Genomic DNA, 26,166 nt, shown 5'->3' on the forward strand with positions numbered 1-26,166 from the left:
ATACCTAGAGACAATTGACAACAAAAACACGATGATCCAAACCCTATGGGATGCAGCAAAAGCAGTTCTAAGAGGGAAGTATATAGCAATACAAGCCTACCTCAAGAAACAACAAACATCTCAAATAAACCATCTAACCTTACAAGGAACTAGAGAAAGAAGAACAAACAAAACCCAAAGTTAGTAGAAGGAAAGAAATCATAAAGATCAGAGCAGAAATAAAAGAAATAGATACAAAGAAAAGAATAGCAAAGATCAATAAAACTAAAAGCTGGTTCTTTGGGAAGATAAACAAAATTGATAAACCTTTAGCCAGACTCAACAAGAAAAAGAGGGAGAGGACTCAAGTCAGTAAAATTAGAAATGAAAAAGAAGTTACAACGGACACTGCAGTAATACAGAGCATCATAAGAGACTACTACAAGCAACACTGTGCCAATTAAATGGATGACCTGGAAGAAATGGACAGATTCTTAGAAAGGTATAACCTTCCAAGACTGAACCAGGAAGAAATAGAAAATATGAACAGACCAATCACAAGTAATGAAATTGAAACTGTGATTAAAAATCTTCCAGCAAACAAAAGTCCAGGACCAGATGGCTTCACAGGTGAATTCTATCAAACATTTAGAGAAGAGCTAACACCCATCCTTCTCAAACTCTTCCAAAATATAGCAGAGGAAGGAACACTCCAAAACTCACTCTACGAGGCCACCATCACCCTGATACCTAAACAAAGATACTACAAAAAAAGAAAATTACAGACCAATATCACTGATGAATATAGATGCAAAAATCCTCAACAAAATACTAGCAAACAGAATCCAACAACACATTAAAAGGATCATACACCATGATCAAGTGGGATTTATCCCAGAGATGCAAGGATTCTTCAATATACGCAACTCAATCAATGTGATACACCATATTAACAAATTGAAGAATAAGAACCATATGATCATCTCAATAGATACAGAAAAAGCTTTTGACAAATTCAACATCCATTTATGATAAAAACTCTCCAGAAAGTGGGCATAGAGGGAAACTACCTCAACATAGTAAAGGCCATATATGACAAACCCACAGCAAACATCATTCTCAAGGTTGAAAAACTGAAAGCATTTCCTCTAAGATCAGGAACAAGACAAGGATGTCCACTCTTGCCACTATTATTCAACATAGCTTTGGAAGTCCCAGCCATGGCAATCAGAGAAGAAAAACAAATAAAAGGAATACAAATTGGAAAAGAAGAAGTAAAACTGTCACGGTTTGCAAATGACATTATATTATACATAGATAATCCTAAAGATGCCACCAGAAAACTACTTGAGCTAATCAATGAAGCTGGTAAAGTTGCAGGATACAAAATTAATGCACAGAAATCTCTTGCAGTCCTATACACTAACAACGAAAGATCAGAAAGAGAAATTTAAGGAAACAATCCCATTCACCATTACAACAAAAAGAATAAAATACCTAGGAATAAACCTACCTAAGGAGGCAAAAGACCTGTACTCAGAAAACTATAAGACACTGATGAAAGAAATCAAAGACAACACAAACAGATGATATACCATGTTCTTGGATTGGAAGAATCAATATTGTGAAAATGACTATACTATCCAAAGCAATCTACAGATTCAGTGCAATCCCTATCAAATTACCAGTGGCATTTTTTACAGAACTAGAACAAAAAATCTTAAAATTTGTATGGAGACACAAAAGACCCAGAATAGACAAAGCAACCTTGAGGGGAAAAAAACGGATCTGGAGGAATCAGACTCCCTGACTTCAGACTATACTACAAAGCTACAGTAATCAAGACAATATGGTACTGGCACAAAAACAGAAATATAGATCAACAGAACAGGATAGAAAGCCCAGAGATAAACCCACGCACCTATGGTCAACTAATCTATGACAAAGGAGGCAAGGATATACATGGAGAAAAGACAGTCTCTTCAGTAAGTGGGGCTGGGAAAACTGGGCAGCTACATGTAAAAGAATGAAATTAGAACACTCCCTAACACCATACACAAAAATAAACTCAAAATGGATTAAAGACCTAAATGTAAGACCAGACACTATAAAGCTCTTAGAGGATAACATAGAACACTCTAACATAAATTACAGCAATATCTTTTTTGACCCACCTCCTAGAGTAATGGAAATAAAAACAAAAATAAACAAATGGGACCTAATGAAACTTCAAAGCTTTTGCACTGCAAAGGAAACTATAAACAGGACAAAAAGACAACCCTCAGAATGGGAGAAAATATTTGCAAAAGAAACAATGAACAAAGGATTAATCTCCAAAATATATAAACAGCTCATGCAGCTCAATATTAAAAAAACAAGCAACCCAATCAAAAAATGGGCATTTGAAAACCTAAATGGACATTTCTCCAAAGAAGACATACAGATGGCCAAGAGGCACACAGAAAGCTGGTTAACATCACTAATTATAAGAGAAATGCAAATCAAAACTGCAATGAGGTGTCACCTCACACCAGTCAGAATGGCCATCATCAGAAAATCTACAAACAACAAATGCTGCAGAGGGTGTGGAGAAAAGGGAACCCTCTTACACTGTTGGTGGGAATGTCAATTGATACAGCCACTATGGAGAACAGTATGAAGGTTCCTTAAAAAACTAAAAATAGAATTACCTTATGACCCAGCAATACCACTACTGGGCATATACCCAGACAAAACCATAATTCAAAAAGACAGATGCACCCCAATGTTCATTGCAGCACTATTTACAATAGCCAGGTCATGGAAGCAAGCTAAATGCCCACTGACAGAAGAATGGATAAAGAAGATGTGTTCCACATTTACAATAGCATATTACTCAGCCATAGAAAGGAACAAAATTGGGTCATTTATAGAGAGTAGATGGACCTAGAGACTGTCATACAGAGTGAAGTAAGTCAGAAAGAGAAAAACAAATATCATATATTAACACATATATGTGGAATCTAGAAAAACAGTACAAATGAACCGGTTTGCCAGGCAGAAATAGAGACACAGATGTAGAGAACAAACGTATGGACACCAAGGGGGGAAAGCAGGGGGAATGAATTGGGAGATTGGGATTGACATATTTACACTAATATGTATAAAATAGATAACTAATAAGAACCTGCTGTATAAAAAAAATAAAATAAAATTTTTTTTAAAAAGTGAAAAAAAAAAAATTTCATCTGGAGACTTCACCCAAGAAGGTACACTTTACTCAAGTACCAAAAGACTTTTATGAGCTGGTCAGCCTAATAGCTTGATTCCCAAACAGAGTGTTCTAGTGAGACTGTAGCTAACCAGAAAGCTCATGTTCCAGCAAAACTTCAACTATCATATATTTAAATAGAGTCCTTCAACATCCAAAATGAAAAAGTGGTTATTGTTTGCCCTCCTTCGTGAAAACAAATGAACCGCTGTACTTTTTCTTGAACTAACACATAACATCAACTTTGAAAATTAACAACAGGAAATCAGAAATAACCTCTACTCTTACCTCCACCACTGTGGTTTCTGCAGCTTTGCACATCGGCAAGTTGAAATTCCTTGCACTTTTCCTACATTAGAGGAATAAGGAAGTGGGGAAAGAAGGGCAAAAATAAGCAGTGTCTCTCTCAGCTTTAATTATAGATTAAAAGAATTTCTGTAAACCAAGACTTTGTGAATCTTTTTAAAAGAGTGTATCATATTTTCGATAAGTTCTATAGCTATTTTATAAACAAAAACAATATGATGGCCACTTCATTCAATTATATAGCTTTTTATGGAGTTAAGAGAAAGAGGGACTATTTTTCATATTCAACGTAGTCATACACAGAAAAATAAAATGGATATTAATAAATCTACTCTAAAACTAATTTCTCTAAGTCTTTTACCTGAGATGCCACTTTGTTTTATAGTTAAATATTTCACTAAACTTGCTCTTGTTAAAATATTAAGAAAATTAGCAAGTGCTTTATATGAGAAGGTATAGTAATTATACTCCTATTAAAGAGAAACCTATTACTGAAATTAACTGAATCATTCACGGTTGATTTGTGAGTCCTAAAGATCAGTGTGGAGAACCAACTTCTAATGAAATTTTTAAAGCTACACCCCCCCATCAGACCCTGAGGTGTAAAATTTTAAGAAGCGGCCAATTTTGCTGATGGTTCTGCATTCCCAAATTCCTAAATTAATGCACTTCCTCTAATCATAAAAATTTTAATGTATTTTTGTTTCTGAGAGTGTAAATTGATAGGGAAAATTCTTTGGTAAAGAGAAATAATTCACAGCTATGTCGTAACAGCTCTTTGTGCCACCAATGTTTCTTTCACTTGGATTCAAGGATAGGTATGTCCTCAAGAGAGGAATCCTTGTGTACTTTTTTTTTTTTTTTTTTTTTTTTTCCTTGTGTACTTTGACCAGTAACCGTGTTGGATTCCACCAGACATCCAGCATCAAAAGCTCCAAGGGCAGAGTGGCCTGAGGTGCAGGCATGCAGAGCCCGCCCACTCTAACAATGGCCTAGACAGACCTCTATACCAGTTGTCCCACTAAACGTGAAGGTCAGCCTAGAAGTCAGTATCTTAAGAATCTAGGCCACCTGACCACTGGCGACAAGCACTCTCATTTCACATCAAAGCTCAATGGCTACTGAGCAGAAACTACAGGCATAAGGTCTGTACTCAGAATAGCCCTTGTGCAGTCTTTAGATAACAGGCAATAAAGCACAGGATAAACTCATGGAAATACTTTAAATAATTCATTTCCATTGGCTACCATACAATTTCATTAATCTTTTTTAAAAAAAAACAACTAAGCTTTGCAAGCATTACATCAAGGTGTCAAATAAGGTAGACATCATTCAAAATGTCCTCTGTAATTGCCAAAATTAGTTATAATATCAAAAATTGGCTAAATCCCGGGACTTCCCTCGTGGGAAGCGACCCACGTGGGTTAAGACCCACGCTTCCACCACAGGGGGCACGGGTTCGATTCCTAGTTGGGGAACTAAGATCTCACACGCTGCAGCCCGGACAAAAAAACAAAAACAAAAACAAACGAACAAAAAAATTGGCTAAATTCAAGAAATCAAATACAGTATTAATGTCATAGAAGATCTTCAGAAATGAACAAAAACATGAGAGTGATCACTGATAATTTAATTGTGATCATACCAAAGCTGCATTTGGTAAAGATAAAAAATATCACTAACTAAAAGCAGGAAAAGGCCAATATTATGAGAAAGACAATTATTTCTGCAACCTAACACATGACGTCTTCAAGACCAAACATTTTGAAAAACTTTTATGAGTATATTCAAACATGGCACAATTTGCAAAAACAGCTATATAATCCCTAAATCCAAGATACTAAAACTTGGTATTTAGTATGCTTAGGGTAATCAAAAGATATTGAAATCTATTAAGTGGCTTAATATCTGTGGCTATCTAGATAACGAGAATGAAAGTGAAACATTATTAAGTTTAACCAACTTTCCAGACATAATCTTTATAAGCATTTCCTAGAAGACACCAATAGGCCTGGAAAAGAACTGACCTAAGTGATTATTAGCAATATTTTTCCAGAATATCAAAGTAACAGGCATTTTAAGACAATGCATATAAAAAACACTGTCAAAATTAAATATAATTGCGTGCTTTTGTCACATTTTCTAAGCATGTCACAACACTGTAACTAGTTTTGGCAACTAAAGTACACAGGGGCAAAAATAATTTGTATGTGACTATATACAAGGATATACAGATTCAAATAGTTAACAAACAGTGCACCATGGGTACCAACCAATCAGAACAGACGCCCTCAAGTGCATCAAACCAGCATGACCGCACGGCAATGGTTCTGCACCCACCTATATACACACACACACACACGGGTGTGTTTGATTTTAAGCCTTTTTTAAAATAAATTTTTAAATACCAAACACATCAAGATATCCATTTTGTAATCATAATTTCGGAAATATAAAGTTGCTGAAATGCATTACATTTGACATTTTTTAAAACCATCATACTACCTGAAAATCACATTTCCTGCTCGGTCTGCCTTCCAGGCTTTCACCAAAGCGAAATCCCCTGTGATTGCTTCCTCCAAAATAAAATGCTGACCATTAAACTCCCTCACCTGCAAGAGACAAAGAGGGCAGTGTCAGGATCTGCAGAGGTCTTGCTTGGTTGTGCTCCCTGCTCTGACAGAGGCAGATAATAGGGATACAAGCCTAGTTAGAAAAGGAGGGAGAGCTCTAAACTGAGACTTCAAGGAAGAGTAGTGCAGGCAACCAGGGCTTCGTCAAAATGGTGAAGAGGACACTGAGGGAGCAGCATGTGCAGAGGCTCAGCGGCAAGAGGAAGCTTGGTAATTGTGAGGAACTGAAAGTTCCACACGCTTACGGCATAGGCTGTGTGTGTTAGCACTCACTTTATTATTTGTGTGAATAAGTTACACACTGAACATGAAAAAGAGCCCCTCTTTCCCTCCACCCCAGAAAACCATGTAAGTTGCATGAAATGGGCAATGCATTGTTTTCCTACCTAAAGTAGTTATAAAAATCCATTCATCTCTTCTAATGAATCCATTATCCTCTGTTGAGATTTTAATTGGGATTCCTAAAATTTGTAGACTAATTTGTAGAGAACTGATACGCTATATCCTCCCACCTGTGAGAATATAGGCCTACATTTTTTAAAGTCTTCTTTTACCTCCTTCAATAGTTTCATAGTTTTCCCTCAGAAAAAGCTTTGTATATATTTTCCAGCTTTATTCATAGGTGCTTCTTGGTGTTTGATACCACTGTGACTGTTATATTTTATTCTATTACACCTTCTCTCTATCATTACTGGTCTAATGGAAGGCTATTGATTTTTGTATGTTTATTTACTTTTAATTCTACTCCAAATGGGAGGGGAGGGGAGAAGACCCATAAAGCAAAACTATGCCACAGCATTTTGTTCCTTTTTTCTTCATGGGGACTTAGCTCTGGGAATTGAAACGAAGAGGGGAAACAACGTCAACACCTCTCTCCATCACCACACAAGATGGGAGCCATTTGAAGGCCAAACTCCATTTTCATTCCTACTGTGCCCCCTAGTGGACAAATTGCATGCATTTTATAGAAAGCTGGAGAAAGTTCCAGTACATTTACTTTTCTTTAACTGTGGTTTAAAAAAGAAATTCTTCCTTTTTTTAAAAAATTATAGTTAATTTACAGTATTGTGCTAGTTTCAGGTGTGCAGCAGAGTGATTCAGACATATATATGTACACATATACATATATATTCTTTTTCAGATTCTTTTCCATTATAGGTTATTACAGATATTAAATATAGTTCCCTGTGCTATACAGTAGGTTCTTGTTTATTTATATATATATATAGTAGTGTGTGTATGTTAATCCCAAACTCCTAATTTATCCCTCTCCCTCGCTTTCCCTTTTGGTAACCATACATTTGTTTTCTATGTCTATGAGTCTATTTCTGTTTTGTAAATAAGTTCATCTGTACCAATTTTTTAGATTCCACATATAAGTGATATCATATGATATCTGTCTTTCTCTGTCTGCCTTCATTTAGTATGATAATCTCTAGGTCCATTCATGTTGCTGCAAATGGAATTATTTCATTTCTTTTCATGGCTCAGTAATATTCCACTGTATGTATGTACCACATCTTCTTTAACCATTCATCTGTTGATGAACATTTAGATCTTGACTACTGTAAATAGTGCTGCTATGAACATTGGGGTGCATGTATCTTTTCGAACTAGAGGTTTTGTCTTTTCCAGATATATGCCCAGGAGTGGGATTGCTGGATCGTATGGTGACTCTACTTTTAGTTTTTTAAGGAACCTCCATACTGTTTTCCATTGTGGCTACACCAATTTACATTCCCACCAACAGTGTAGGAGGGTTCCCTTTTCTCCACATCCTCTCCACCATTTTATTATTTGTAGACTTTTTGATGATGGCCATTCTGACCAGTGTGAGGCGATACCTCATTGTAGTTTTGATTTGCACTAAAACAGAATCATTTCTTAAAGAACAGTTTCCTTAAAGACATTATCCCACTTTCCTGTTAGAAAAGATTAATGAACTTAGGGAATCACTGATGAATGAGGATCATATTAATATGAACTTAGACAAATTATATGAAAGACATTTTGTAACCTACACATCAATATAGTTTGTCTTATGTATTTCAGTCATCACCAGAGATGATAGTTGAGGCCTTTACACAGATCTAGAGAACTACATATACATCTAAATATATGCTAAGCCAGGGCAAAGTAAAAACATTGGCGTTTCTTTCTATTCCAGTTATCTAATTTCCTGACGGGTCTACACATCAGCAGTTGCTAAGTGTTCACTATTCTAAAATTTTAAAACAGGGGAGGAATTGGTTTTGTCAAACTAGCTGTTATACTCACTTGAAAGACTTATGCACTTCAGAGTCTCCACTTCCTCATCTTTCAGTCCTTTCTTGAATCCACTCCAGTCAAATTTCCACCATTCCAGAAAAATCTTCTTCTCCAGAAAAATCACTGTTTAAGGTCACCAATGACCTCCACGTTTCCAAATCCAATAGTCAATTTCCAGTCCTCTTACCCAACCTCTTCATACTCTGACACGGTTGATCACTCCCTCCTTTGTAAAAGTTCCCATCTTCCAAATCACCGGACTCCCCTGGGTTTCCTCTCCACTCACTAGACACTCTTTCCCATCTTATTTACTGCTCCTTTTCCTCTTTTCAACCTTTCAATGTCAGGCCTCTTCTAAACCCTTAAATGTAAAAGAGCTGTTCTCTGTCTACACTCCAGCCCCAGTCCCATGGATTTAAACACCACATGGTGATGCCTCCAAAGTTCCTTCCCCAGCTCTCAACCCTCCCGGAGCTGAGCTCGAGCCTACAGAACACCTCCCCTTGGAAGCTAATGAACGTCTCAAAAGCACCACGTCCAGGCAGAGCTCTTTGATTACCCCCTCACTCGGCCCATTTCAATATGCAGCATGCTTGATTCTTGTCTTTTCTTACTCAGTAAATCCTGTTGGCTCTACTATCAACATATTTCCCAACTGCAACCACTTCTCACAAATTCCACTGCTTAAACCACCTTCCACTCCCACCTGGATTAATACAACAGCCTCTGCATCCGTCTCCCTGCTTCTGCTGTTGGGTCTCCAGCAAAAAACTCACTACCCAACAGCCACAGTGCTCTTTCCAAAATGTAACTCAGATCCCATCACTGTCCCACCATATTCAAAACACTCTGTTGTCCTCTCACCACACTCAGTAAAGGCCAAACTCGTGTGGTCTGCCTCCTGCCTCTCTTTAACCTCCAACCCTACCACTCTCTCTCCTCATTCACTCTGTTCCAGTCTCACTGCCCTGCTGTTCCACACATGAGGCAAGCCTGCCCTGGGACCCTGTCCTTCCTCTTCCTTCTGACTAGAGCACAAACCTATAATCTTCACCCGCCTCATTCCCTATTTTATTCAGGACTCTACCAAATGTCACCTGCTCAGAGAGGTTTTCCCTGACCCAGCCTGGAGCACACCTTCCTGACCACTCATCATCCTCTCTGCCTTTGCCCTACTTGATTTGTGTTCACAGCACTTCCAGTATTGACATTGTGTGTTTGTCTATTTGTCCCTTGTCAGGGGCACTTGGTCTAGAACACCCCTTTTTCCACCACACTTAGACCAGTGCTTGACAAACAGAAGGTCCTCAATAACTATCACTGACCTAAGGAATTCACTCATTTCCTCTTCCCACCGTAATCAAGGACGACAAAGAGCTAACAAGAATCATTTCAAGAAATTATTGTTGTATTCCTAGGGGATGCAGACAAAGTGACAAAACTGCTAGATTCCTACACCTGACTCCAGGCTGAAATGAACCCAGGCATTCAGAACAGATTCTACTCTATCTTATGTTTTCACCAGGAGAGTTAATGCTGTAACTTCTAGCAAGCTCTCAAAGCATTCACCCAATTTTGCCAGGCATCTTTATCTATATTAACCAAGATCCATCTTAATAATTAGGTTCCTGTCCTTTACTTTGTCAAAAACTTTTTAAACCTAATTAGGCAGTAAAGAAAGAAGCAAGATAGAGTATGAAAAATTTTAACAAAAGCTTTGAGTCAATATAGGTCACTCTACTCAGAAAGGCAAAGCTCCAGATGGAGGACGCTGCTGGACAAACGCTGGACAGCAGGGGACAAGGGCATGACCTTTATCTTCCCTCAAGACACAGACGTGCAGAGCTAACATCCTTATAAGCAGAAAGGTGATAAAAGCCCTTGATTTACAAAATTTTCGCTTCCCTAGAGATAAGCTCAGCATTTCTGCAACCTTTGTTAACTCTCATGAGCCATGTGGGCAGGGAGAAGGGAAAGATACTAAAAATACAGCTGGCCTGTGTCATTTTAAAAACTGGCTCAAACCTGAGTATCTCAAATACCTATATCTAGAGTTCTTTTCTTTTTTTTTTTAAAGATTTTTTTGATGTGGACTATTTTTAAAGTCTTCATTGAATTTGTTACAGTATTGCTTCTGTTTTATGTTTTGGTTTTTTGGCCGTGAGGCATGTGGGATCTTAGCTCCCCAACCAGGAATCGAACCCACACCCCCTGCATTGGTAGGCGAAGTCTTAACCACTGGATTGCCAGGTAAGTCCCTATTCTTTTCTAATATGTGAGTGAAGTTACCCAGGATAAAGATACCCCATCCTATCTAGCACTTTAAATAAAACTAAGTTATTCAGTTATTCAAATATGTCCAGTATACAAAATGAAGGACAAAGGAGATAATATGAACCCTCTTCCATTATATAGTTATAACTGCCCCCGCTTTTTAAGATTGTAGACAAACTTGTGATTTCTTTGGCTTTTTTCTCCCCCTTCAATCACATCCAGAAGGGGCCTGAGCATGAAGAGTTTCATGCCATATATAGCATACGTCTACTCTATTTTCCACATAAATATAATCATCAATTATAAACGCTCCTAAATTTCTTAAAACTTACCATAAAATTAATCTTGACTTGCACCTCTTCTACGGATTACAGATTCTTCTCATTTATTTATTTTGGTCTCTCTATGTGATTTAAATTACTAGCAGATGCTCAGTTTTAGCTAGAAATTTTACCTAACATGTTTACATTACAGAATGAATGGCAGTGTTTGTTCTCACACAGGTGTGGTTTTATACTTAGTTACCCAACGAGTCCACCTGGAATCCTGTGCTGATAGAGATATCCAGCTTTCTTACCTCTCTTGGCTTACTGGCAATGTTAATGCTGCCGTCTTTGTTGTATTTGATCGGTGACCCTCCTTCTTGCACCAGGGTCCCATACCCTGTGCTGGTGTAAAATGCAGGCACTCCAGCCCCACCTGCACGAATCCTCTCTGCAAGTGTGCCCTACAAGTGAGCAAACAACACTGCATCAGAAGTCCATTAAACACACTTCTGTCTGCAGACACAGAAACACTTACAGGCACCATCCCTGTTTTCTAGGTGTTTATCAATCTAAACCACACCCAGCAGTGCATACTGGTTCGTCTCGCTGACACCGCAGGCTAGAATATCAATGTAAAACAGTTACTATCTTTCTAGACAACAACCTCTCTATCCTTAATCCTTAATTCTTAATGGAACTGCTTATTCGTATATTAGTGCTTTCAGCTTCCATGTCTCCACTGGTTTCTTGACATCACATTCTACATCAGTCTATCTGTAATATTTTTAAATCAATTTCCAAATCTGAAGTATGTAACTTTAACTGTATACATTAAAAAACATACAGTTAAATTTTGTGTTTTACTGTGTGCTCTATGTAGGCATGGCCTGAACCTTATCTTTAATAACAATGTTATGATTATATAATAATAATGTAAAACGTTCAAACCTATCTAGAATTTATTCTAAACCATTCTCATAAGTATTTTATCTACTACATTATCTAACTAAGGAAAAATTCAAGCTAGACAAAGAGTACAACATACAGGTAAAATGGTTTTTAAAAAGCCAAGAGAGATTCAAATTTTGTTTCAGAGTAGGAACAGCTAAAAGTAAAGTTTTTTTGTATCTTCTTCTGATCATCTTTGTCCCCCTTCTAGGGACCAGTGATTTCAAACCTAATTTCCCCAGCTCTTCCACCACCACCTGCCTTTCCACCCAGTTTTCCCACACGGTAATAACTCTGGACCCAAACGTTTCCTGACACGCTCCCTAACGTGAAACGTCGTGTTACGGTCTAGCTACATCATATTCAGACTAAATAACTGACTAGCTAACCAGTAGTAAGAATAGGTTCAGATTTTGTTTTGTTTTGTTTTGGCTGTGCCATGCAGCTTGTGGGATCTCAGCTCCCCGACCAGGGATCGAACCCGTGCCCCCTGCAGTGGAAGCACAGAGCCCTAACTGCTGGACTGCCAGGGAATTCCCTAGGTTTAGATATTAATGATGGTGTGTTAATATTGTCCCAACCTGAAAACAATTTTCCACTTGAACTGGGGCCTTTAAATACTAAACTCAAAGAAGGGACTAACAGCTGGGATTTCAGACACTGAGTCATTTGGAATAGGTGGGATATTCTGAGGAAGGATGGACCTGTGACATAACTGAAAACCTTCCAGATACCTGGTTCTCTGTTCTAACTGGTGGACAGAGGTGACTCTTCCCTGCACTTTGGGTATTTTAAGTTAATAACATCCACAAAAATTAAACCATCAAAACAACTATAATAACACTCCCTACTTTAAAATATTTTTATGTCCACCCTCCCTGAATACTATACTCCTCTTTGTCCAACTGGGCAAAGGCATGAAAATCGATTACTGCCACATACAGGCCCCCTGAAGGTACCACCAAGACCCCACATCCAACCCCCAAGGGAGTCCTAATCCCTACCACTTCATCAGCACTTCCTCCCTGGCTCTCAGGCTGCAAAACAAGTTCCCAGAGCCAATGCTTACTCATGCACCACTAAGTTGGGGCAGGAAATCCTGAACTTCTTTCAGCTTAAAGGAAGAATGTGAAAGAAATATTATGGAAGTTCCTTTCCCATGTATATGCCCTCTGACAAAATAAGGGATAATGCAAAAGATTAAAAAAAAGGCAGGGACTTCCCTGGTGGTCCAGTGGTTAAGAATCCACCTTCCAATGCAGGGGACGCAGGTTCGATCCCCGGTCAGGGAACTAAGATCCCACATGCCATGGGGCAACTAAGCCCATGCGCCACAACTAGAGAGAAGCCTGTGTGCTGCAACTACCGAGCCCGTGCACTCTAGAGCCCGTGCGCCACAACTGGAGAAGCCTGCGTATCGCAACGGAGACCCAGCACAGACAAAAAAAAAAAAAAAAAGATAAAAAAGGTAATTGAAAAGTTAATTTTCAATAGCTCCACAACTCAAAGGATATGTTACCTCAACCTATAATGTGAAGATGAAAAGTATATGCTATGGACGGATTTGTGTCCCCCCCCCCACCCGGCCAAAATTCACATGTTGAAGCCCTAACCCCCAATGTGCAACAAGGTTAAATGAGGTCATAAGGGTGGGGCCCTGATCAAAGAGGATTAGCGTCCTTATAATAAGAGACCCCAGGGCACTCACTTGCACGTGCTCTCCCTCTCCCTCTCACTGTCCCTCTCCCTCTCTCCCCTCCCCCAACCAAGAACCAAATCAGCCTGTACCTTGATCTTGTACTTCTCAGCCACCATAACAGTGAGAAATAAATTTCTCTTCTCTAAGCCACCCAGTCTGTGGTATTTTGTAAAAGCGGCACAAGCGATGAAGATAGTACACCTTTTGTTATTCTCAAAAAACTTTAAATGAAAATTGGATAAATCAAGCATGTGTAATACTATGAGAGGCACAGGTGCCAACACTGTAGAGTGATCAGGTGTGACTTGGAAAAACACTGTGAAGCTTCAGGTAGAAAAAACAGTTCTCCCATGCTTGTTCTCTCCAGATAAGCATATACAGTGATTTAATGATTGAATTTTTTAAAATTCTGCTGTATTACATTATTACCAATTTGATGAAGTCAGTGGTAATAATACATTCTGTTGACAAAAATAAAGCAGAGTGGTGGGCTCAGTTTCAGAGATGAAGGCAGACCATGTCAAAATGGAAGAGTAATGCATACAACCTGTAGACCCTTGTTTTACTCATATGGCTTCAAAAACTTTGCTCAGGACAAACTCTTCAATCAGTTAGGAGAGGTAATGGTGTATAAAGTGAGGAGAAACTTGCTAGATTAATTGCAATCACTGCTTCCTTTGTAATGGCGTCAGCTCTCTAGACACCTGGGCTCTGATCCCAGCACTTACTCTGTGATGTAGTCCCTCCATGGCCTTTACTTTCTTATGTCTCAGCAAGACCAGATTCCCCACAAATTTCTAATTCTGTGATTCATAGGAATTGACTTTTAGGACAATCCTCAAACATTCCAGCAATTTCTTTTGCACACTCCAGTGAAATATACATTATAGTGCCAAACTTAAAATTTTATCCTGAAGCCTAGATATTTTCACCTTCTTTTTCAGTGCACAGCAACAAAATATTAGTCCTCTAGCAATCAAGAGGTGTGACCTGTAAACAAATTTCCTTGGTTTGGCAAAAGAGCATTCTACCTTACCTCTCTTACACAATGAAATTTCTAGGAGGAAAAAGGTAAATTTTAAAATATGTTAGTATTGTACAAAAAAAAAAAAAAAAGAATTTTTTTTACCTGAGGTGTCAGCTCTACTTCTAATTCACCAGATAAATACTGTCGTTCAAATTCTGCATTTTCACCCACATACGAAGAAATCATGCGTTTTATCTGCTTGGATCGAAGTAAAAGGCCCAAACCAAAGTTGTCAACCCTAGAAGGAAAATGCAAGCAGCTTACAATCAAAGGGACATCTGATAGAACGTTAATATCACTTACATTCAAAAACTTGAAATTTTATATGACAAACCACTCACATTTCTCCTAACAACCTCCTTTTCTCCCAACTTCGACTTCACTCTCCCTCCTCATTTTTCTCATGCCCCCAAGTGGCCATTCCCACTCAACTAACTCTTTCCTAATTCTCAGAATGTATCATTTCCAAGCCTCTAACCTCCCCCCATCTGTCCTGACACACTGAATACCTTAAAGTAGTTCAGGTAACAGGTAACTGTCAACCTCCTGATAGACTTGTTTTATAGTCCTAGCTTCCACTATTGAATCTAATAACATTTCCCACCCACCATGGGTGTAAAAGAAATAACTGCATGATTTATTCTTACTTGGTTCAAAAGAAAACTAAAGCCTAAATAACAAGTATTTTCAAGAGTGCATTTTTGAGATGTGAGAATTCCCTGAAGATTGATAATACACTTGTCCACTAGAGGGCTACAAATCACTAAAAAGTCGCTCTTGCAAAACATTACACAAAATGCTTTACGTTTTTTGTTTGTTTTTTACCTACTGCTAATAATATCTAGCTAGGCCTTCAGTTCTTCAGGTAAACAATTCTATTCCCCTAAATTCAGCTCGATCTGCAGCCTTCCTCATCTCACCTGATGGCGGCCCCATCCTCACTACTTCAGAACAAAATTCATGGTGTGATCTCTGACACACACATTCCACAGCAACTTTATTGGAAAATCCTGACTCTACCTTCAGAATCTATCCAGAATCTGAGCATTTCTCACTCCCTCTCTGGGACCGGCCCATCTCTTGCCCAGATACTGCAGTAACCTTTCTTGTTTCTACTCCTGCCTGCTACGATCTACTCATAAAATGACAGCCAAAAATACAAGTATAAAATAAAATATGTCAGATCGTGTCACTGCTCTGCTCAAAACCCTGCCTTGGTACCCATTTATTTAGAGTAAAAGCAAATGTCTCTAGAGTCGCCTGCAAGGCCCCCTGGGATGGGATGGGATGCCCTTTCACACCTCTGACCTCATTCTTCCCATTTTCCTTTTTGCTCACTTCTCTACCTCTGCTGGCCTCCTTACAGTCCCTCAAACACACCAGACATCCTGTCTAGGGGCCTTGAACTGGCCTTTCCATCTCTCTTGGAAACTCTTCCTCCAGATAGGGTTCTACATAAACATCTGTTGACCATTTGTCAAATGAATTTATTGCTTGATTTCACTTTCCCCCTCCTCACTGGCTCCTTTGTAATAAAAATGAAAATCATCAAGTCTTCATGCTGGATATTTGCTATGTGTCCCTCCGGATCCATTCTCCAACCTCTAGCCTGGGGCAGCTGCCCTGTGTAGACTGAATCATGGGGTGCCCTGCCCTCTGGCTTCTGATTGGGCCCATCCACTGCTGACTGGGTTCAGCCAGTGTAAGGCACCACTGGCGGGGGGGGGTGGTGAGGGGAGAATGGTAGCAGGACATCTATTCCCTTGGCTCTCTCCCTGGCAGTCTGCAGCACATTGGATAGCCCTCTCCATAAGGCTTTCTTCTGGGTCCAAACAGCCCCCTCCCCTCATCCCATCAGGCCCAGGGCTGGAGGAAACAGCTCTCCACTGTTAATAATACTCTTGCACTTGGGGGCCATTATTAAGTAAAATAAGGGTTCCTTGGACACAAGCACTGCGATACAGATCATGGATCTGATAACCGAGGATACGGCAACAGTGGATCTGATGACCATGGATCTGATAACTGGGGTGGCTACTAAGTGACCAACTGGAGGGGTACACTGGACAAAGGTATGATTCACATCCAGAGCAGGACAGAGCAGGAGGGCCCGAGACTTCATCACACTACTCAGAATAGCCTGTAATTTAAAACTTATGAATTGTTTATTTCTGGAATTTTCCATTTAATATTTTCAGACCAAGGTTGACCACAGGTAACTGAAACCACGTAAAGCAAAATCATGGATAAGGGAGAACTGCTGTACATATTACCTGTCAGCATTTATTAGTCTTCTACATGGAAGTGGGGCTGCCCTTAGAGTTGTCTAAATCCCCATCTTTTGTAATCCAAAATTATCTTGTCACGAGGAAATGAAAATAACTAATATAGCACACCTATTCTTCCCTTGGTTCTGTGATTTAATTGGTTGATATATAGCATATCATGAAACTTTTGGTTTATACAGGCTTGTAATTCATGTGTCAAAGTCTTCCAAAAATCAAAGGAACATCTGCAATTTTCCTGCCTTCCTAATCAATCCATATCAAGGTATTAATTCATCTGAATGAGCCTAAGGTAGGGTTTGTCGTATCAAGACTAACAGTTAATACTCCGTAGCAAAGTAAGTGGTACCTCAGGCCAACAGGTCTTAGTGATCATTAAAAGCAAATAAAACAAAAGCAGACAATCAGGAATCCTGAGCTTTGGAAAGACTTCCAATTCAGGCAAAACTTATATAGATGGAGTCTTTTTCTAAAGGAGAAAATAGCCATTACTTCTTTTTTTTTTAATTGAAGTATAGTTGATTTACAATGTTGTATTAGTTTCAGGTGTACAGCAAAGTGATTTGGTTATATATTCATATACATTCTTTTTCAGATTCTTTTCCATTATAGGTTGTTACAAGATATTGAATATAGTTCCCTGTGCTATACAGTAGGTCCTTGTTTATCTATTTTACATATAGTAGTATGTATCTGTTAATCCCAAACTCCTAATTTATCCCTCCCCTGCCCCCTTTCCCCTTTGGTAACCATAAGTTTGTTTTCTATGTCTGTGAGTCTATTTCTGTTTTGTAAATAAGTTCATTTGTATCATTCTTTTCAATTCCACATACTGGTGATGACCATTACTTCTAATTCCATGTTCTCTACATTTACCCAACAACTCAAACCATGTCGTTGGTTCTCCAATAAAGTGATGCTAAGTTGTCCTCATTTATCTGACTCTAAGGATCAAAACAAAGCCCTCATCCCTATAGACCTCAAGGATTTAAACTCCTCTAATTATGAGAATCAACTGCCAATGAGGATGTGCAAAGTGCCTTCTTTGAGTTCAAGGAAGTAGGTTATCGGTACCTACTCTGCATCGAGAATTTACATTGATCTACACCACTCCTTGTAAGCACTGAGCTAACAGGAAAACCCAACCAAGTACTGATAATCAAAAGTATTTTTAATAAATATAAAGTCGGCTCAAAGGGCACAGGATGTGTTTAAGAAATGTCAAGTGATCATGAACAAGTTACTTCCCTGATTACAGACGAGTTTCCCCTGTTAAATGAGGGAACTGGAACAGATGATCTCTACAATCCCATCCAGCTCCAACTCTCAGTGATTCTGAGACTACAGGCTAAGCATAGTAGGAAATAGAAAACTACTCTAGGGACTTCCCTGGCGGTCCAGTGGTTAAGACTCTGCGCTTCCACTGCAGGGGGCACAGGTTTGATCCCTGGTGGGGGAACTAAGATCCCGCATGCCACGTGGAGCAGCCAAAAAATAAATAAAAAGAAAAAAGAAAACTACTCCAAGTAACAGGATTGGCCTGTAATATACATCAGAGATAATAAATACAATTCAGTACACAAAGAAAGGCTAACCATCTCCAGAGGAATTCAGAAAGGGGAAAGATCAATGAAGGCTAGAGCAATTCTATAATTAGATAGGGCTTCTTCTGTAAGATGGGAAAGATGTGGATAGGCAGAGAAGTGGAGAGCCTTCCAAATGAAAATAATAGCATAAATAAACTCAGCAAAGGGAAAAATGAGCACAAATGTAGATCAGTTTTGTTTCCTAAATAATCTGTGCTATTTCTTCTAAATTGCATTTATGATAACAGACTAAACTGCCAATTCAGTTAATTTCTTTAATTTTTAAGATCTTTAAAGTCTTTCATTGTTAAAAGAGAGCTGACAATTTACCATTTTGCACAAAAATAGCTTTTTCCTTGATAACGAAATATATCGTAATATGCAGGCCATTCATCATTAAAATTTTATGGCTCAGTTTTCACCATTTTGATATGTGAGCCTACTGTCTTAAGTGCCAGCTGCATACCCTCCTCCTTTTACCAAGACCAGCAACATTTGTAATGATTGATGCTATTCTTTATGTATCATCTAGGGTAAGGGCATAGCCAAAAGAAAAGACTTGAAACAGATTTCAAATGGATGTCCATCTTCCTTTATAAATAAAGATCTACAATAACATACAACATAAAGGAACATCTTTAAATTTTAAAATGAAGGACTCAATTTGAACATACTTTTTTTTTTTTTTTCATTGCAGGATCTTGGTTTTCCTGACCAGGGATCAAACCCATGCCCCCTGCAGCGGAAGCGCGGAGTCCTAACCACTGGACTGCGGCGGAAGTCCCAATAAACATAATCTTTTGATCCTTGAGCATATTGCTCTTGTCAACAGGGAAATTTTTCATTTCACTGATAGACTTCATTTCAATATCACGGAGGACTGTCATTTCTTTCAAGCCAATTGTTTTAAAAATGCACGCTTACCCTGCATTGTTGCTGACTGCAGTTAGTCCTTTTACTCCAGTCTTTAGCAAAGCTCCTATAAGATTCTCTGGAATTCCACATAACCCAAAACCTATAATGAGCCAAAAAGATAAACAGTTTGTGGAGAGGGTAACGTTCTTTTAGGGAAATGTATGTGTCATTCTTTTTAATAAAAAAGAAAATATACCAGCACATTATTAGACCTACTAAGCAAAATGCACAGGCATATCCCAGCAACTTAATAAATAGTCATACACGATAAAAAGATCAAATTCCTGGTGCCAGGACTTTGAGGGGAGGGGGGAGATGAATACACAGAGTACATAAGTTTTTATGAGCAGTGACATACTTTGTATGACATTAAAATGGTGGATATATGTCATTATACTTTTGTCCAAACCCATAGAACATGCAACACTATTCACTTCGTTAAAGTGAACCCTAAGATGAACCGTGGACTTGTTGATTATGATGTGCCAAGGCAGTTCATCCCTGGTTTAAAAAAGAAAAAAGCTACCACTCTTGATAATAGCTATGCACGTGTGGGGAGGGGGGTCATGGGGAATTTCTGTACCTTCCTGTCCATTTTGTTGTAAACCTAAAACTGCTTAAAAAAAAAGTCTCAAAAAAAAAAAAGAATTAACACTCAGGATAGACATTTTTGGCAAAACTTTTGTTTCACTTATATATGTATACATACTTTATACGTGTGTGTGTTTGTTGGATTGTGATATAAAATGTGTCTTTTAGATCAAAAAAGTTTGCAGGCCACGTTGGTTAAGTCTACTGGCAAATAAAAGCACAAATAAACCTCAAATAAAATAAATGGTCATACAGCTGTATACAAATGTTTTACATCGTGATATAGTACCAGACATCACTGTCAAGTCTTGATTCATAAGGCCAAGTGCAATGTGTTAATACGGCTACACGTTGTTCTTCTTGCACTTAACTACATATCTATTATTTTCCCACTTTAAAATTGAACCTTTGTACAGTCACTTTTTCAAGCATGTTTGTTTCATATGCCTGAGTAGATTTTGCAGATCTAGAAGCCTAAGCCAATGACTTTCATTTCTTTACATCTTCCACAATTCCTCAAATGGTATTGGGTCTAAAGTTCAATGACTGCTGAGTTGAATGAATGAAGAGCAGCCTTAAAAATAAACCTTGATTTTTGTGACCAAGGCCTAGAAATCCAAAGAAATGTACAATATAAGAATTAGGCAGCAAGTTTAATGAGTGCGAGACAGTGGTGCTAAAAGACATTCCAAACAAAGAGAAGCAAAGAACTTGGGAGACTCACTAACAGATAGAGGCATATGTGCTCTCAAACTCATAAAATGAGGAGGAACAAAAGGAGTGGCTAGCTGTGGGCTGATGAGATCAATGAATTCCCAAGAATCTAGGGATTTTTCAAAGCTACTAGTAAGACACCACCGTTTAAGGCGTCAGCTTTTCAAAATAATAGAAAAAGAAACACAAAAGGAAAGAAAAGGTAAAACATAAAGTGCTAAACCTTGTTAAGCTTTCAGGAAGGGGACACTGTAATAAAAAATAGATAATATGTAATAAATAAATAAAAATAAGATAATGAATAAATAACTAAGTAATAAAATAATTGGCATTTCCAATAATTGGCATTTATTAACTAAGTAATAAAATAATTGGCATTTCTAATAATTGGCATTTATTAACTAAGTAATAAAATAAGTGGCATTTCTAATCTACATACTTTGCCATTGTAATTTCCCTGCTTTGCTAAAAACATAAGGCTGTTACCATAAAAAGAAAAACAATACTATTACTCACCACCAACCAGTACTGTTGCACCATCAGGGACGTCTTTTACCGCTTCCACTGGATCCGTATAAAATTTGGTATGGCGACGTGTGCTGGTTGAAAAGTAGCAAACACATCCCTAAAACATTAAAAAACATTTTTAAGTGAATAAACATTTGGAAACATGCATTTGCTTTCCATGTATAGCGATGTATTCAATTTTTAATCTATACAATTTCACTAGCTCATCTTTGAAAGAGTTGGGCTGTAAGTAGTTCATCTTAAGAGTAGGATGGACATACTCTATCCACAGATTATCACCAGAATCCCCTTATGATCAATATCTTTTATTATGTAAGGAAAACTCTGTGTCATTTGCGGCCCCTCAGAAGAGTGAAAGAAAGTAGATAACCTGTATCCTGGGACGCAAATTCACAATATCGGTGTCATCAAGCATCAATTTCTGATAGCAACACAATCAACAAATATTTACTGTGCCAAAATTTATATGCCAAGTTCTGCACTATTTATTTCAATCTATCGATAGTAAGGATTAAGACACAACTGTTGCTCTCAATACTACAAATACTACATATTTGGACCCTGATCCAATCTTGGGTGTCAAAGAATGCCTCCTGAAAAGACAAGTAAAGAACAGCACACCAAAAAACTCATTCCCCTAAGGGGCCTGAAGTTTATGGATGCTGGAGAAAAGTAGCAAACTGTTACCTGCAAGAGAGGCATGATTAGTCTTACCCCAGTGTACTATTTGTCGCAAATCAGGCTATCTAGCGAGCATTCACCATCAGTTTTAAACTGTTTCCTTCTTTACACTTCATCCACAATGTGGACAGGAAAAAATGATAAAGTCGATTGTGTTGCAATCAATCACTCATACTCAACATCCTCTCTCCTTTATTCTCATTATATAGTCAACCTAAAAAGAGAGGGAGTAGAGAGAATGACACCTGACTCCTGAGATGTTGCCCCTTAACCAGCCCAACGAGGTTGTAAGCTCACATCCACAGCCTATCAGAGTCTCCCAGACAGAGAACCCGAGGGGGTCAAAGTAGCAGCAAAAATGAGCTCTGTCATTCTTTTCTTCCTCCAAAAACTCCTTTCATAAAAAGTGTCAATTAATACAAAAGAAAACTATACTGAAAGTCAAATGAGATCTGCAAAGGTATAGGTTGCCCAAATGACCTTTGTCCTTTTAAATTTCAACCTTGGCCAAGGTCAGATGAGAAGTGTGGTATACCCTGGCACACTGCCCAAACATGGGGAAATAAGTAGAGGCGGGGACAGAAAGGAAAGGGCTTGAGTTACAAACAGCTTTCTCCTCTTCCCTATCCTCAAGTAGCAAGGAGTTATTTGATTCTGTTTTAACACACACATACACACAAAAACATATTTTTAATCTTAGAAATTAAAAGTTTGATAGTCTGAATAAGTAGGCTGAGAAATTGAATATTTCCTGCCATATCAGTAAACAAATAATGTCACGGTCACCAGCGATTGCAAGCCCTCCAACGTGAGCTGAGGAGCCCTGAAAAAACTCAGGGCTGAAAAGAATACCTACCATCTAGCAGCCATCAGACTGCAGCCACTCCCTGAAATGAGCCCTGAGGAAACTCAGGATGTGAAAATACAGGCTCCAGATAGCTGAGGTGCATATCAAAGGAATGATTTCAGTGAGCCCGGACTCTCGCATCTTCCCACACAGAGAAAAAAAGTGCTAAATTCCTTAACTTGAGATATCTGGTTTTCTTTATTTAACAACAATCTTTGGACGTTCCCAATTACCTGCTCTTTGTTGCAAAACTTCTAAATATCCTGGCCCCTCCCTTTGCCTCCTCCGAGCAGTTTTTCAGAGTTATCTGAAACGCTGTCTCCTGGGCTGCAGTCCTCATTTTGCCCCAAATAAAACTTAACTCACAACTCTCACGTTGTGCATATATATATATTTTTTAAGTCAACAATCTATTTTAGTCGAAGTCAATGGCAATGGCTCTGAAAGTGCAGTCCTCAGACCTGAAGCATTATCAACTGGGAACTTATTAATGCAGAGTATGGGGCTCCAGCCAGGACCTACTAAATCAGAAATTCTGGGGATGAACACAGCAATCTATTTAATAAAGCCTCCAGGTAATTCTGATGCAAACTCAAGTTTGAAAGACATGCTTATCATAAATAAAAAAGAAAAAAACCTATCTCATTTTACCTGTTGGGTAGGTTTAGCAGAAAAATTCTCAAGGTTACCACATAAGTTTCCCACAGCGTTCTCTCATCCACCTATGAAAGGTGTTGAGTGTCTATTCTATGCAGGGTAGTGTGTAATGTTGAGAGAGACAGAGAATAAGGCATACAATATGGTCTCTGCAAATTTCATCTGGTTATGAAGACAATGTACACACATTAAAAAGTTAAACAAGTACACAAGTGTTAACAGTTAACGCAAGCAGGAGGTAAGGATTTAAGGGCTAAATAAGCAGTAAGAGCCCTAAGTGCCAAGCGCCGAAGGAACACAGGGAAGCTGGAGTTGGACCTATGATAATCAAACCTGAAAGGAGAGATGAGATACAGAAAAACCCGTAATTTGTAGCTCGGCCATCTAAGAAGAGGTTTGCCGGGTTTCGGGAATAGTTTAACAATATACTGAAGAAAATGAGTAAGTTACACTTAGGCAAATAAGTAACTGCCAAAAGGAATGATATTGACCTTGGCCCAAGGATATAGCTGTGTCCGGATTTGCATTAGTTTCAGCGCCCACAGCAATCTGACTGAAGGTCGAGTTCCCTTTTAATAATGCTTTACATATCCAAAGCTATCTGCAATTATCAAAATGCTTCCTAAGAAGCATTTATGACTAAACCGTTCCAGTTCTAAATCATCCTAGCACTTACCTACGGGGCTTGGTGGCCCCTCTGCGTTCACCGCTCTCAGAGAGTGGACGTGGGGAAGAAGGAAGAGCAATGGGGCGGGGCAGGAGTTCCCTGTGAGTACACAAGTGTGCAAGGCACGCTTTCAAGCTCGGAGCTATTACTCAAAACGCTTTTAAGTAAAAACATCACTTTTCCTTGTCTCTTCCAAGGAAAAGGCTCCCGTGGTGATGGACGTAGCCGAGGTAAGCCACCCTCCAAGACTCAGAGCTCTGGTCCTGTCCGAGGACTCGGAATAGGAACCGCACCGGGGACGTGGGCTTACAGGTGGGGACAGAGCATGGGGCAAAAAAAGACTACACGTCAGCCAACAATCGCGGCGCGAATGCTTCAGGATACTACCACTCGTGAAGTGTTTGCAGTGAAGGCGGAACAAGGTTTGCAAAAGGCTTTGAAATCGGAAATCCCGAGGAGCCTCGGAAGAAGGGACGCCGGCGCCCGAAGCCCGCGCTCTAGCCACCGCCTATCCTCTACAGGCTCCTCCGCGTGGGGAGGTAAACGCCAGGCAAGGGCTCCGGTCCGGGTTCCCCTTCCCACCGCCGAGGTGCGGCGCAGCCCTATCCGGGAGGTGGGGCGCAGCGTTCCATCCCCTTGGCGGTGAACTCAAGCCGACCCCTGGCTAGCCCAGCGCTGGGTTCCGGGCCTCTAGAGGCGCCCCCGCCCCGAGATTCCCAAATCGGAGCGCAAACCTACCAGCTACAGCCGTCGCCCCTTGCCCCCTTTAAACAAGCGAACCCTCCTCGTCCCGTTTCGGCCGCCAGAGCCCCTTCCCAGAAGGCTGCCCGCAAAGCGGAGACTCGTGCCCGGGAGGACGCGAGCGAGCCCCGAAGGGCGCGGCGTTGTTGCCAGGCGTCTTCCTGCCCCTCAGCCTCTCCGCGCGCTCCTTTGCCTCGTTTCGCCCCATCGGGAAAGCAGGTGCAGAACCAAGCCAAGGAGGCCATGCGGCAGAGCGGCCAGGCAAGGAAGGCGTCGTCGCGTCTCGGGGCCCTGGGTACTGCGCCCAGGATGCCGGCTCCCGGACTGGAGCGGGTGGGTTCGGGCAGAGGAGAAAACGCTGGCACCACTCGGGGTTTCGTCCGCACTCGTTCGACGCGCGGCCTTGCTCTTCACCCGCACTTTACCTTGGACCAGGCGCCCCCGGGGCGGCGGGCGGAGGCGCAGAACCGCAGGCGGGAGGAGAGGCGTGTGAGAGCCGCCATGGTTGGGTTGGGGGGCGGGCGCAGGCCGGGCCGAAGCGAGCGTGTGAGTGTGTCAGCAGGCGCGGCCCGGGCCTCCGCGTCACCGAACGGGAGGAAAAGGAAGGCGCGCAGGGGGCGGGCTGGAGGCTCGTTCGCGCTTCGGTGACGTCCTGGGACCTCCGGGGCCGGGCTCCGGCTGACGGAGAAGAGATGCTGGGAGGGGCCCACGGCCGGGGCGGGTCGCGGGGAAAGTCCCGGCCCGGCCGCGCTCAGGTGCTTCCTCGCGTCGGGCGTATTCCAGCCCGTCGTGTTGCGCGCACTTGCCGCAGCAGCCCCTCGGCTTTGAGCTGCCGCGGGTATCTGTCTTTACGAAGGTCAGGGATAAGCCTTGGCCTAGCGTTCGGGCGGCGCAGGAGGGCCTCTCACGGAGCTTGCTGCTTTTTCATGTCAGTGTCTGGCACCTGTGTGGGCGGCAAAGGGGTACCTGCCTGGAGGCCCACCGCCTCTCTTCCCGCCGCCTGGACAGCGTTCCCACGTCTTCCATTTCTCAGTCCCCTCTCCCCACACCTGTCCCTGGCTTGTGTAGAGTTAAGTTTGCTCTGAGAACCTGCCACGAGCCATCTTCCTTGAAGTGTGATCAGACAGGCCTGGTCAAGATTGTCCCTGGTCAGGAAGGCAAGATTAGGACTGGGCCTCTGGGACTTGATTTTAGCACACCTTCTTTTCCATCCGTATCATCCACGTCTGCATTTTTCAGGATCTTTCTGGCACTGGAGTCCCAGAAACCCCAGAGATTACTCAGCAGAGGCAAACATACAGCTG

At 40.4% G+C, this 26,166-nt stretch overlaps 1 protein-coding gene across 6 annotated transcripts in view; it reads right to left on the reverse strand.

The window, feature by feature from the left end:
• The window catches only part of OXCT1 (3-oxoacid CoA-transferase 1), a 157,856-nt gene extending 132,320 nt beyond the window's left edge, over nt 1–25,536 (reverse strand). Inside the window, exons 1-7 of one of the 6 annotated variants that reach the window (XM_082382344.1) lie at nt 25,288–25,536; nt 21,258–21,366; nt 19,446–19,536; nt 14,753–14,888; nt 11,288–11,437; nt 6,041–6,147; nt 3,518–3,578 (exon numbers count right to left, since the gene is read on the reverse strand). In XM_082382344.1, the coding sequence (XP_082238470.1) occupies nt 3,518–3,578; nt 6,041–6,147; nt 11,288–11,437; nt 14,753–14,888; nt 19,446–19,536; nt 21,258–21,366; nt 25,288–25,365 (732 nt within the window). In that variant the 5' untranslated portion in view covers nt 25,366–25,536. The remainder of the gene's footprint in view (nt 1–3,517; nt 3,579–6,040; nt 6,148–11,287; nt 11,438–14,752; nt 14,889–19,445; nt 19,537–21,257; nt 21,367–25,287) is intronic. The other 5 variants (XM_082382345.1, XM_082382346.1, XM_082382347.1 and 2 more) reach the window with 5 other exon arrangements.
• Nucleotides 25,537–26,166: the final 630 nt, after the last annotated feature.

The sequence above is a fragment of the Balaenoptera borealis genome (genome assembly GCF_965194805.1).
Source record: "Balaenoptera borealis genome assembly, chromosome: 2".
Taxonomy (NCBI): domain Eukaryota; kingdom Metazoa; phylum Chordata; class Mammalia; order Artiodactyla; family Balaenopteridae; genus Balaenoptera; species Balaenoptera borealis.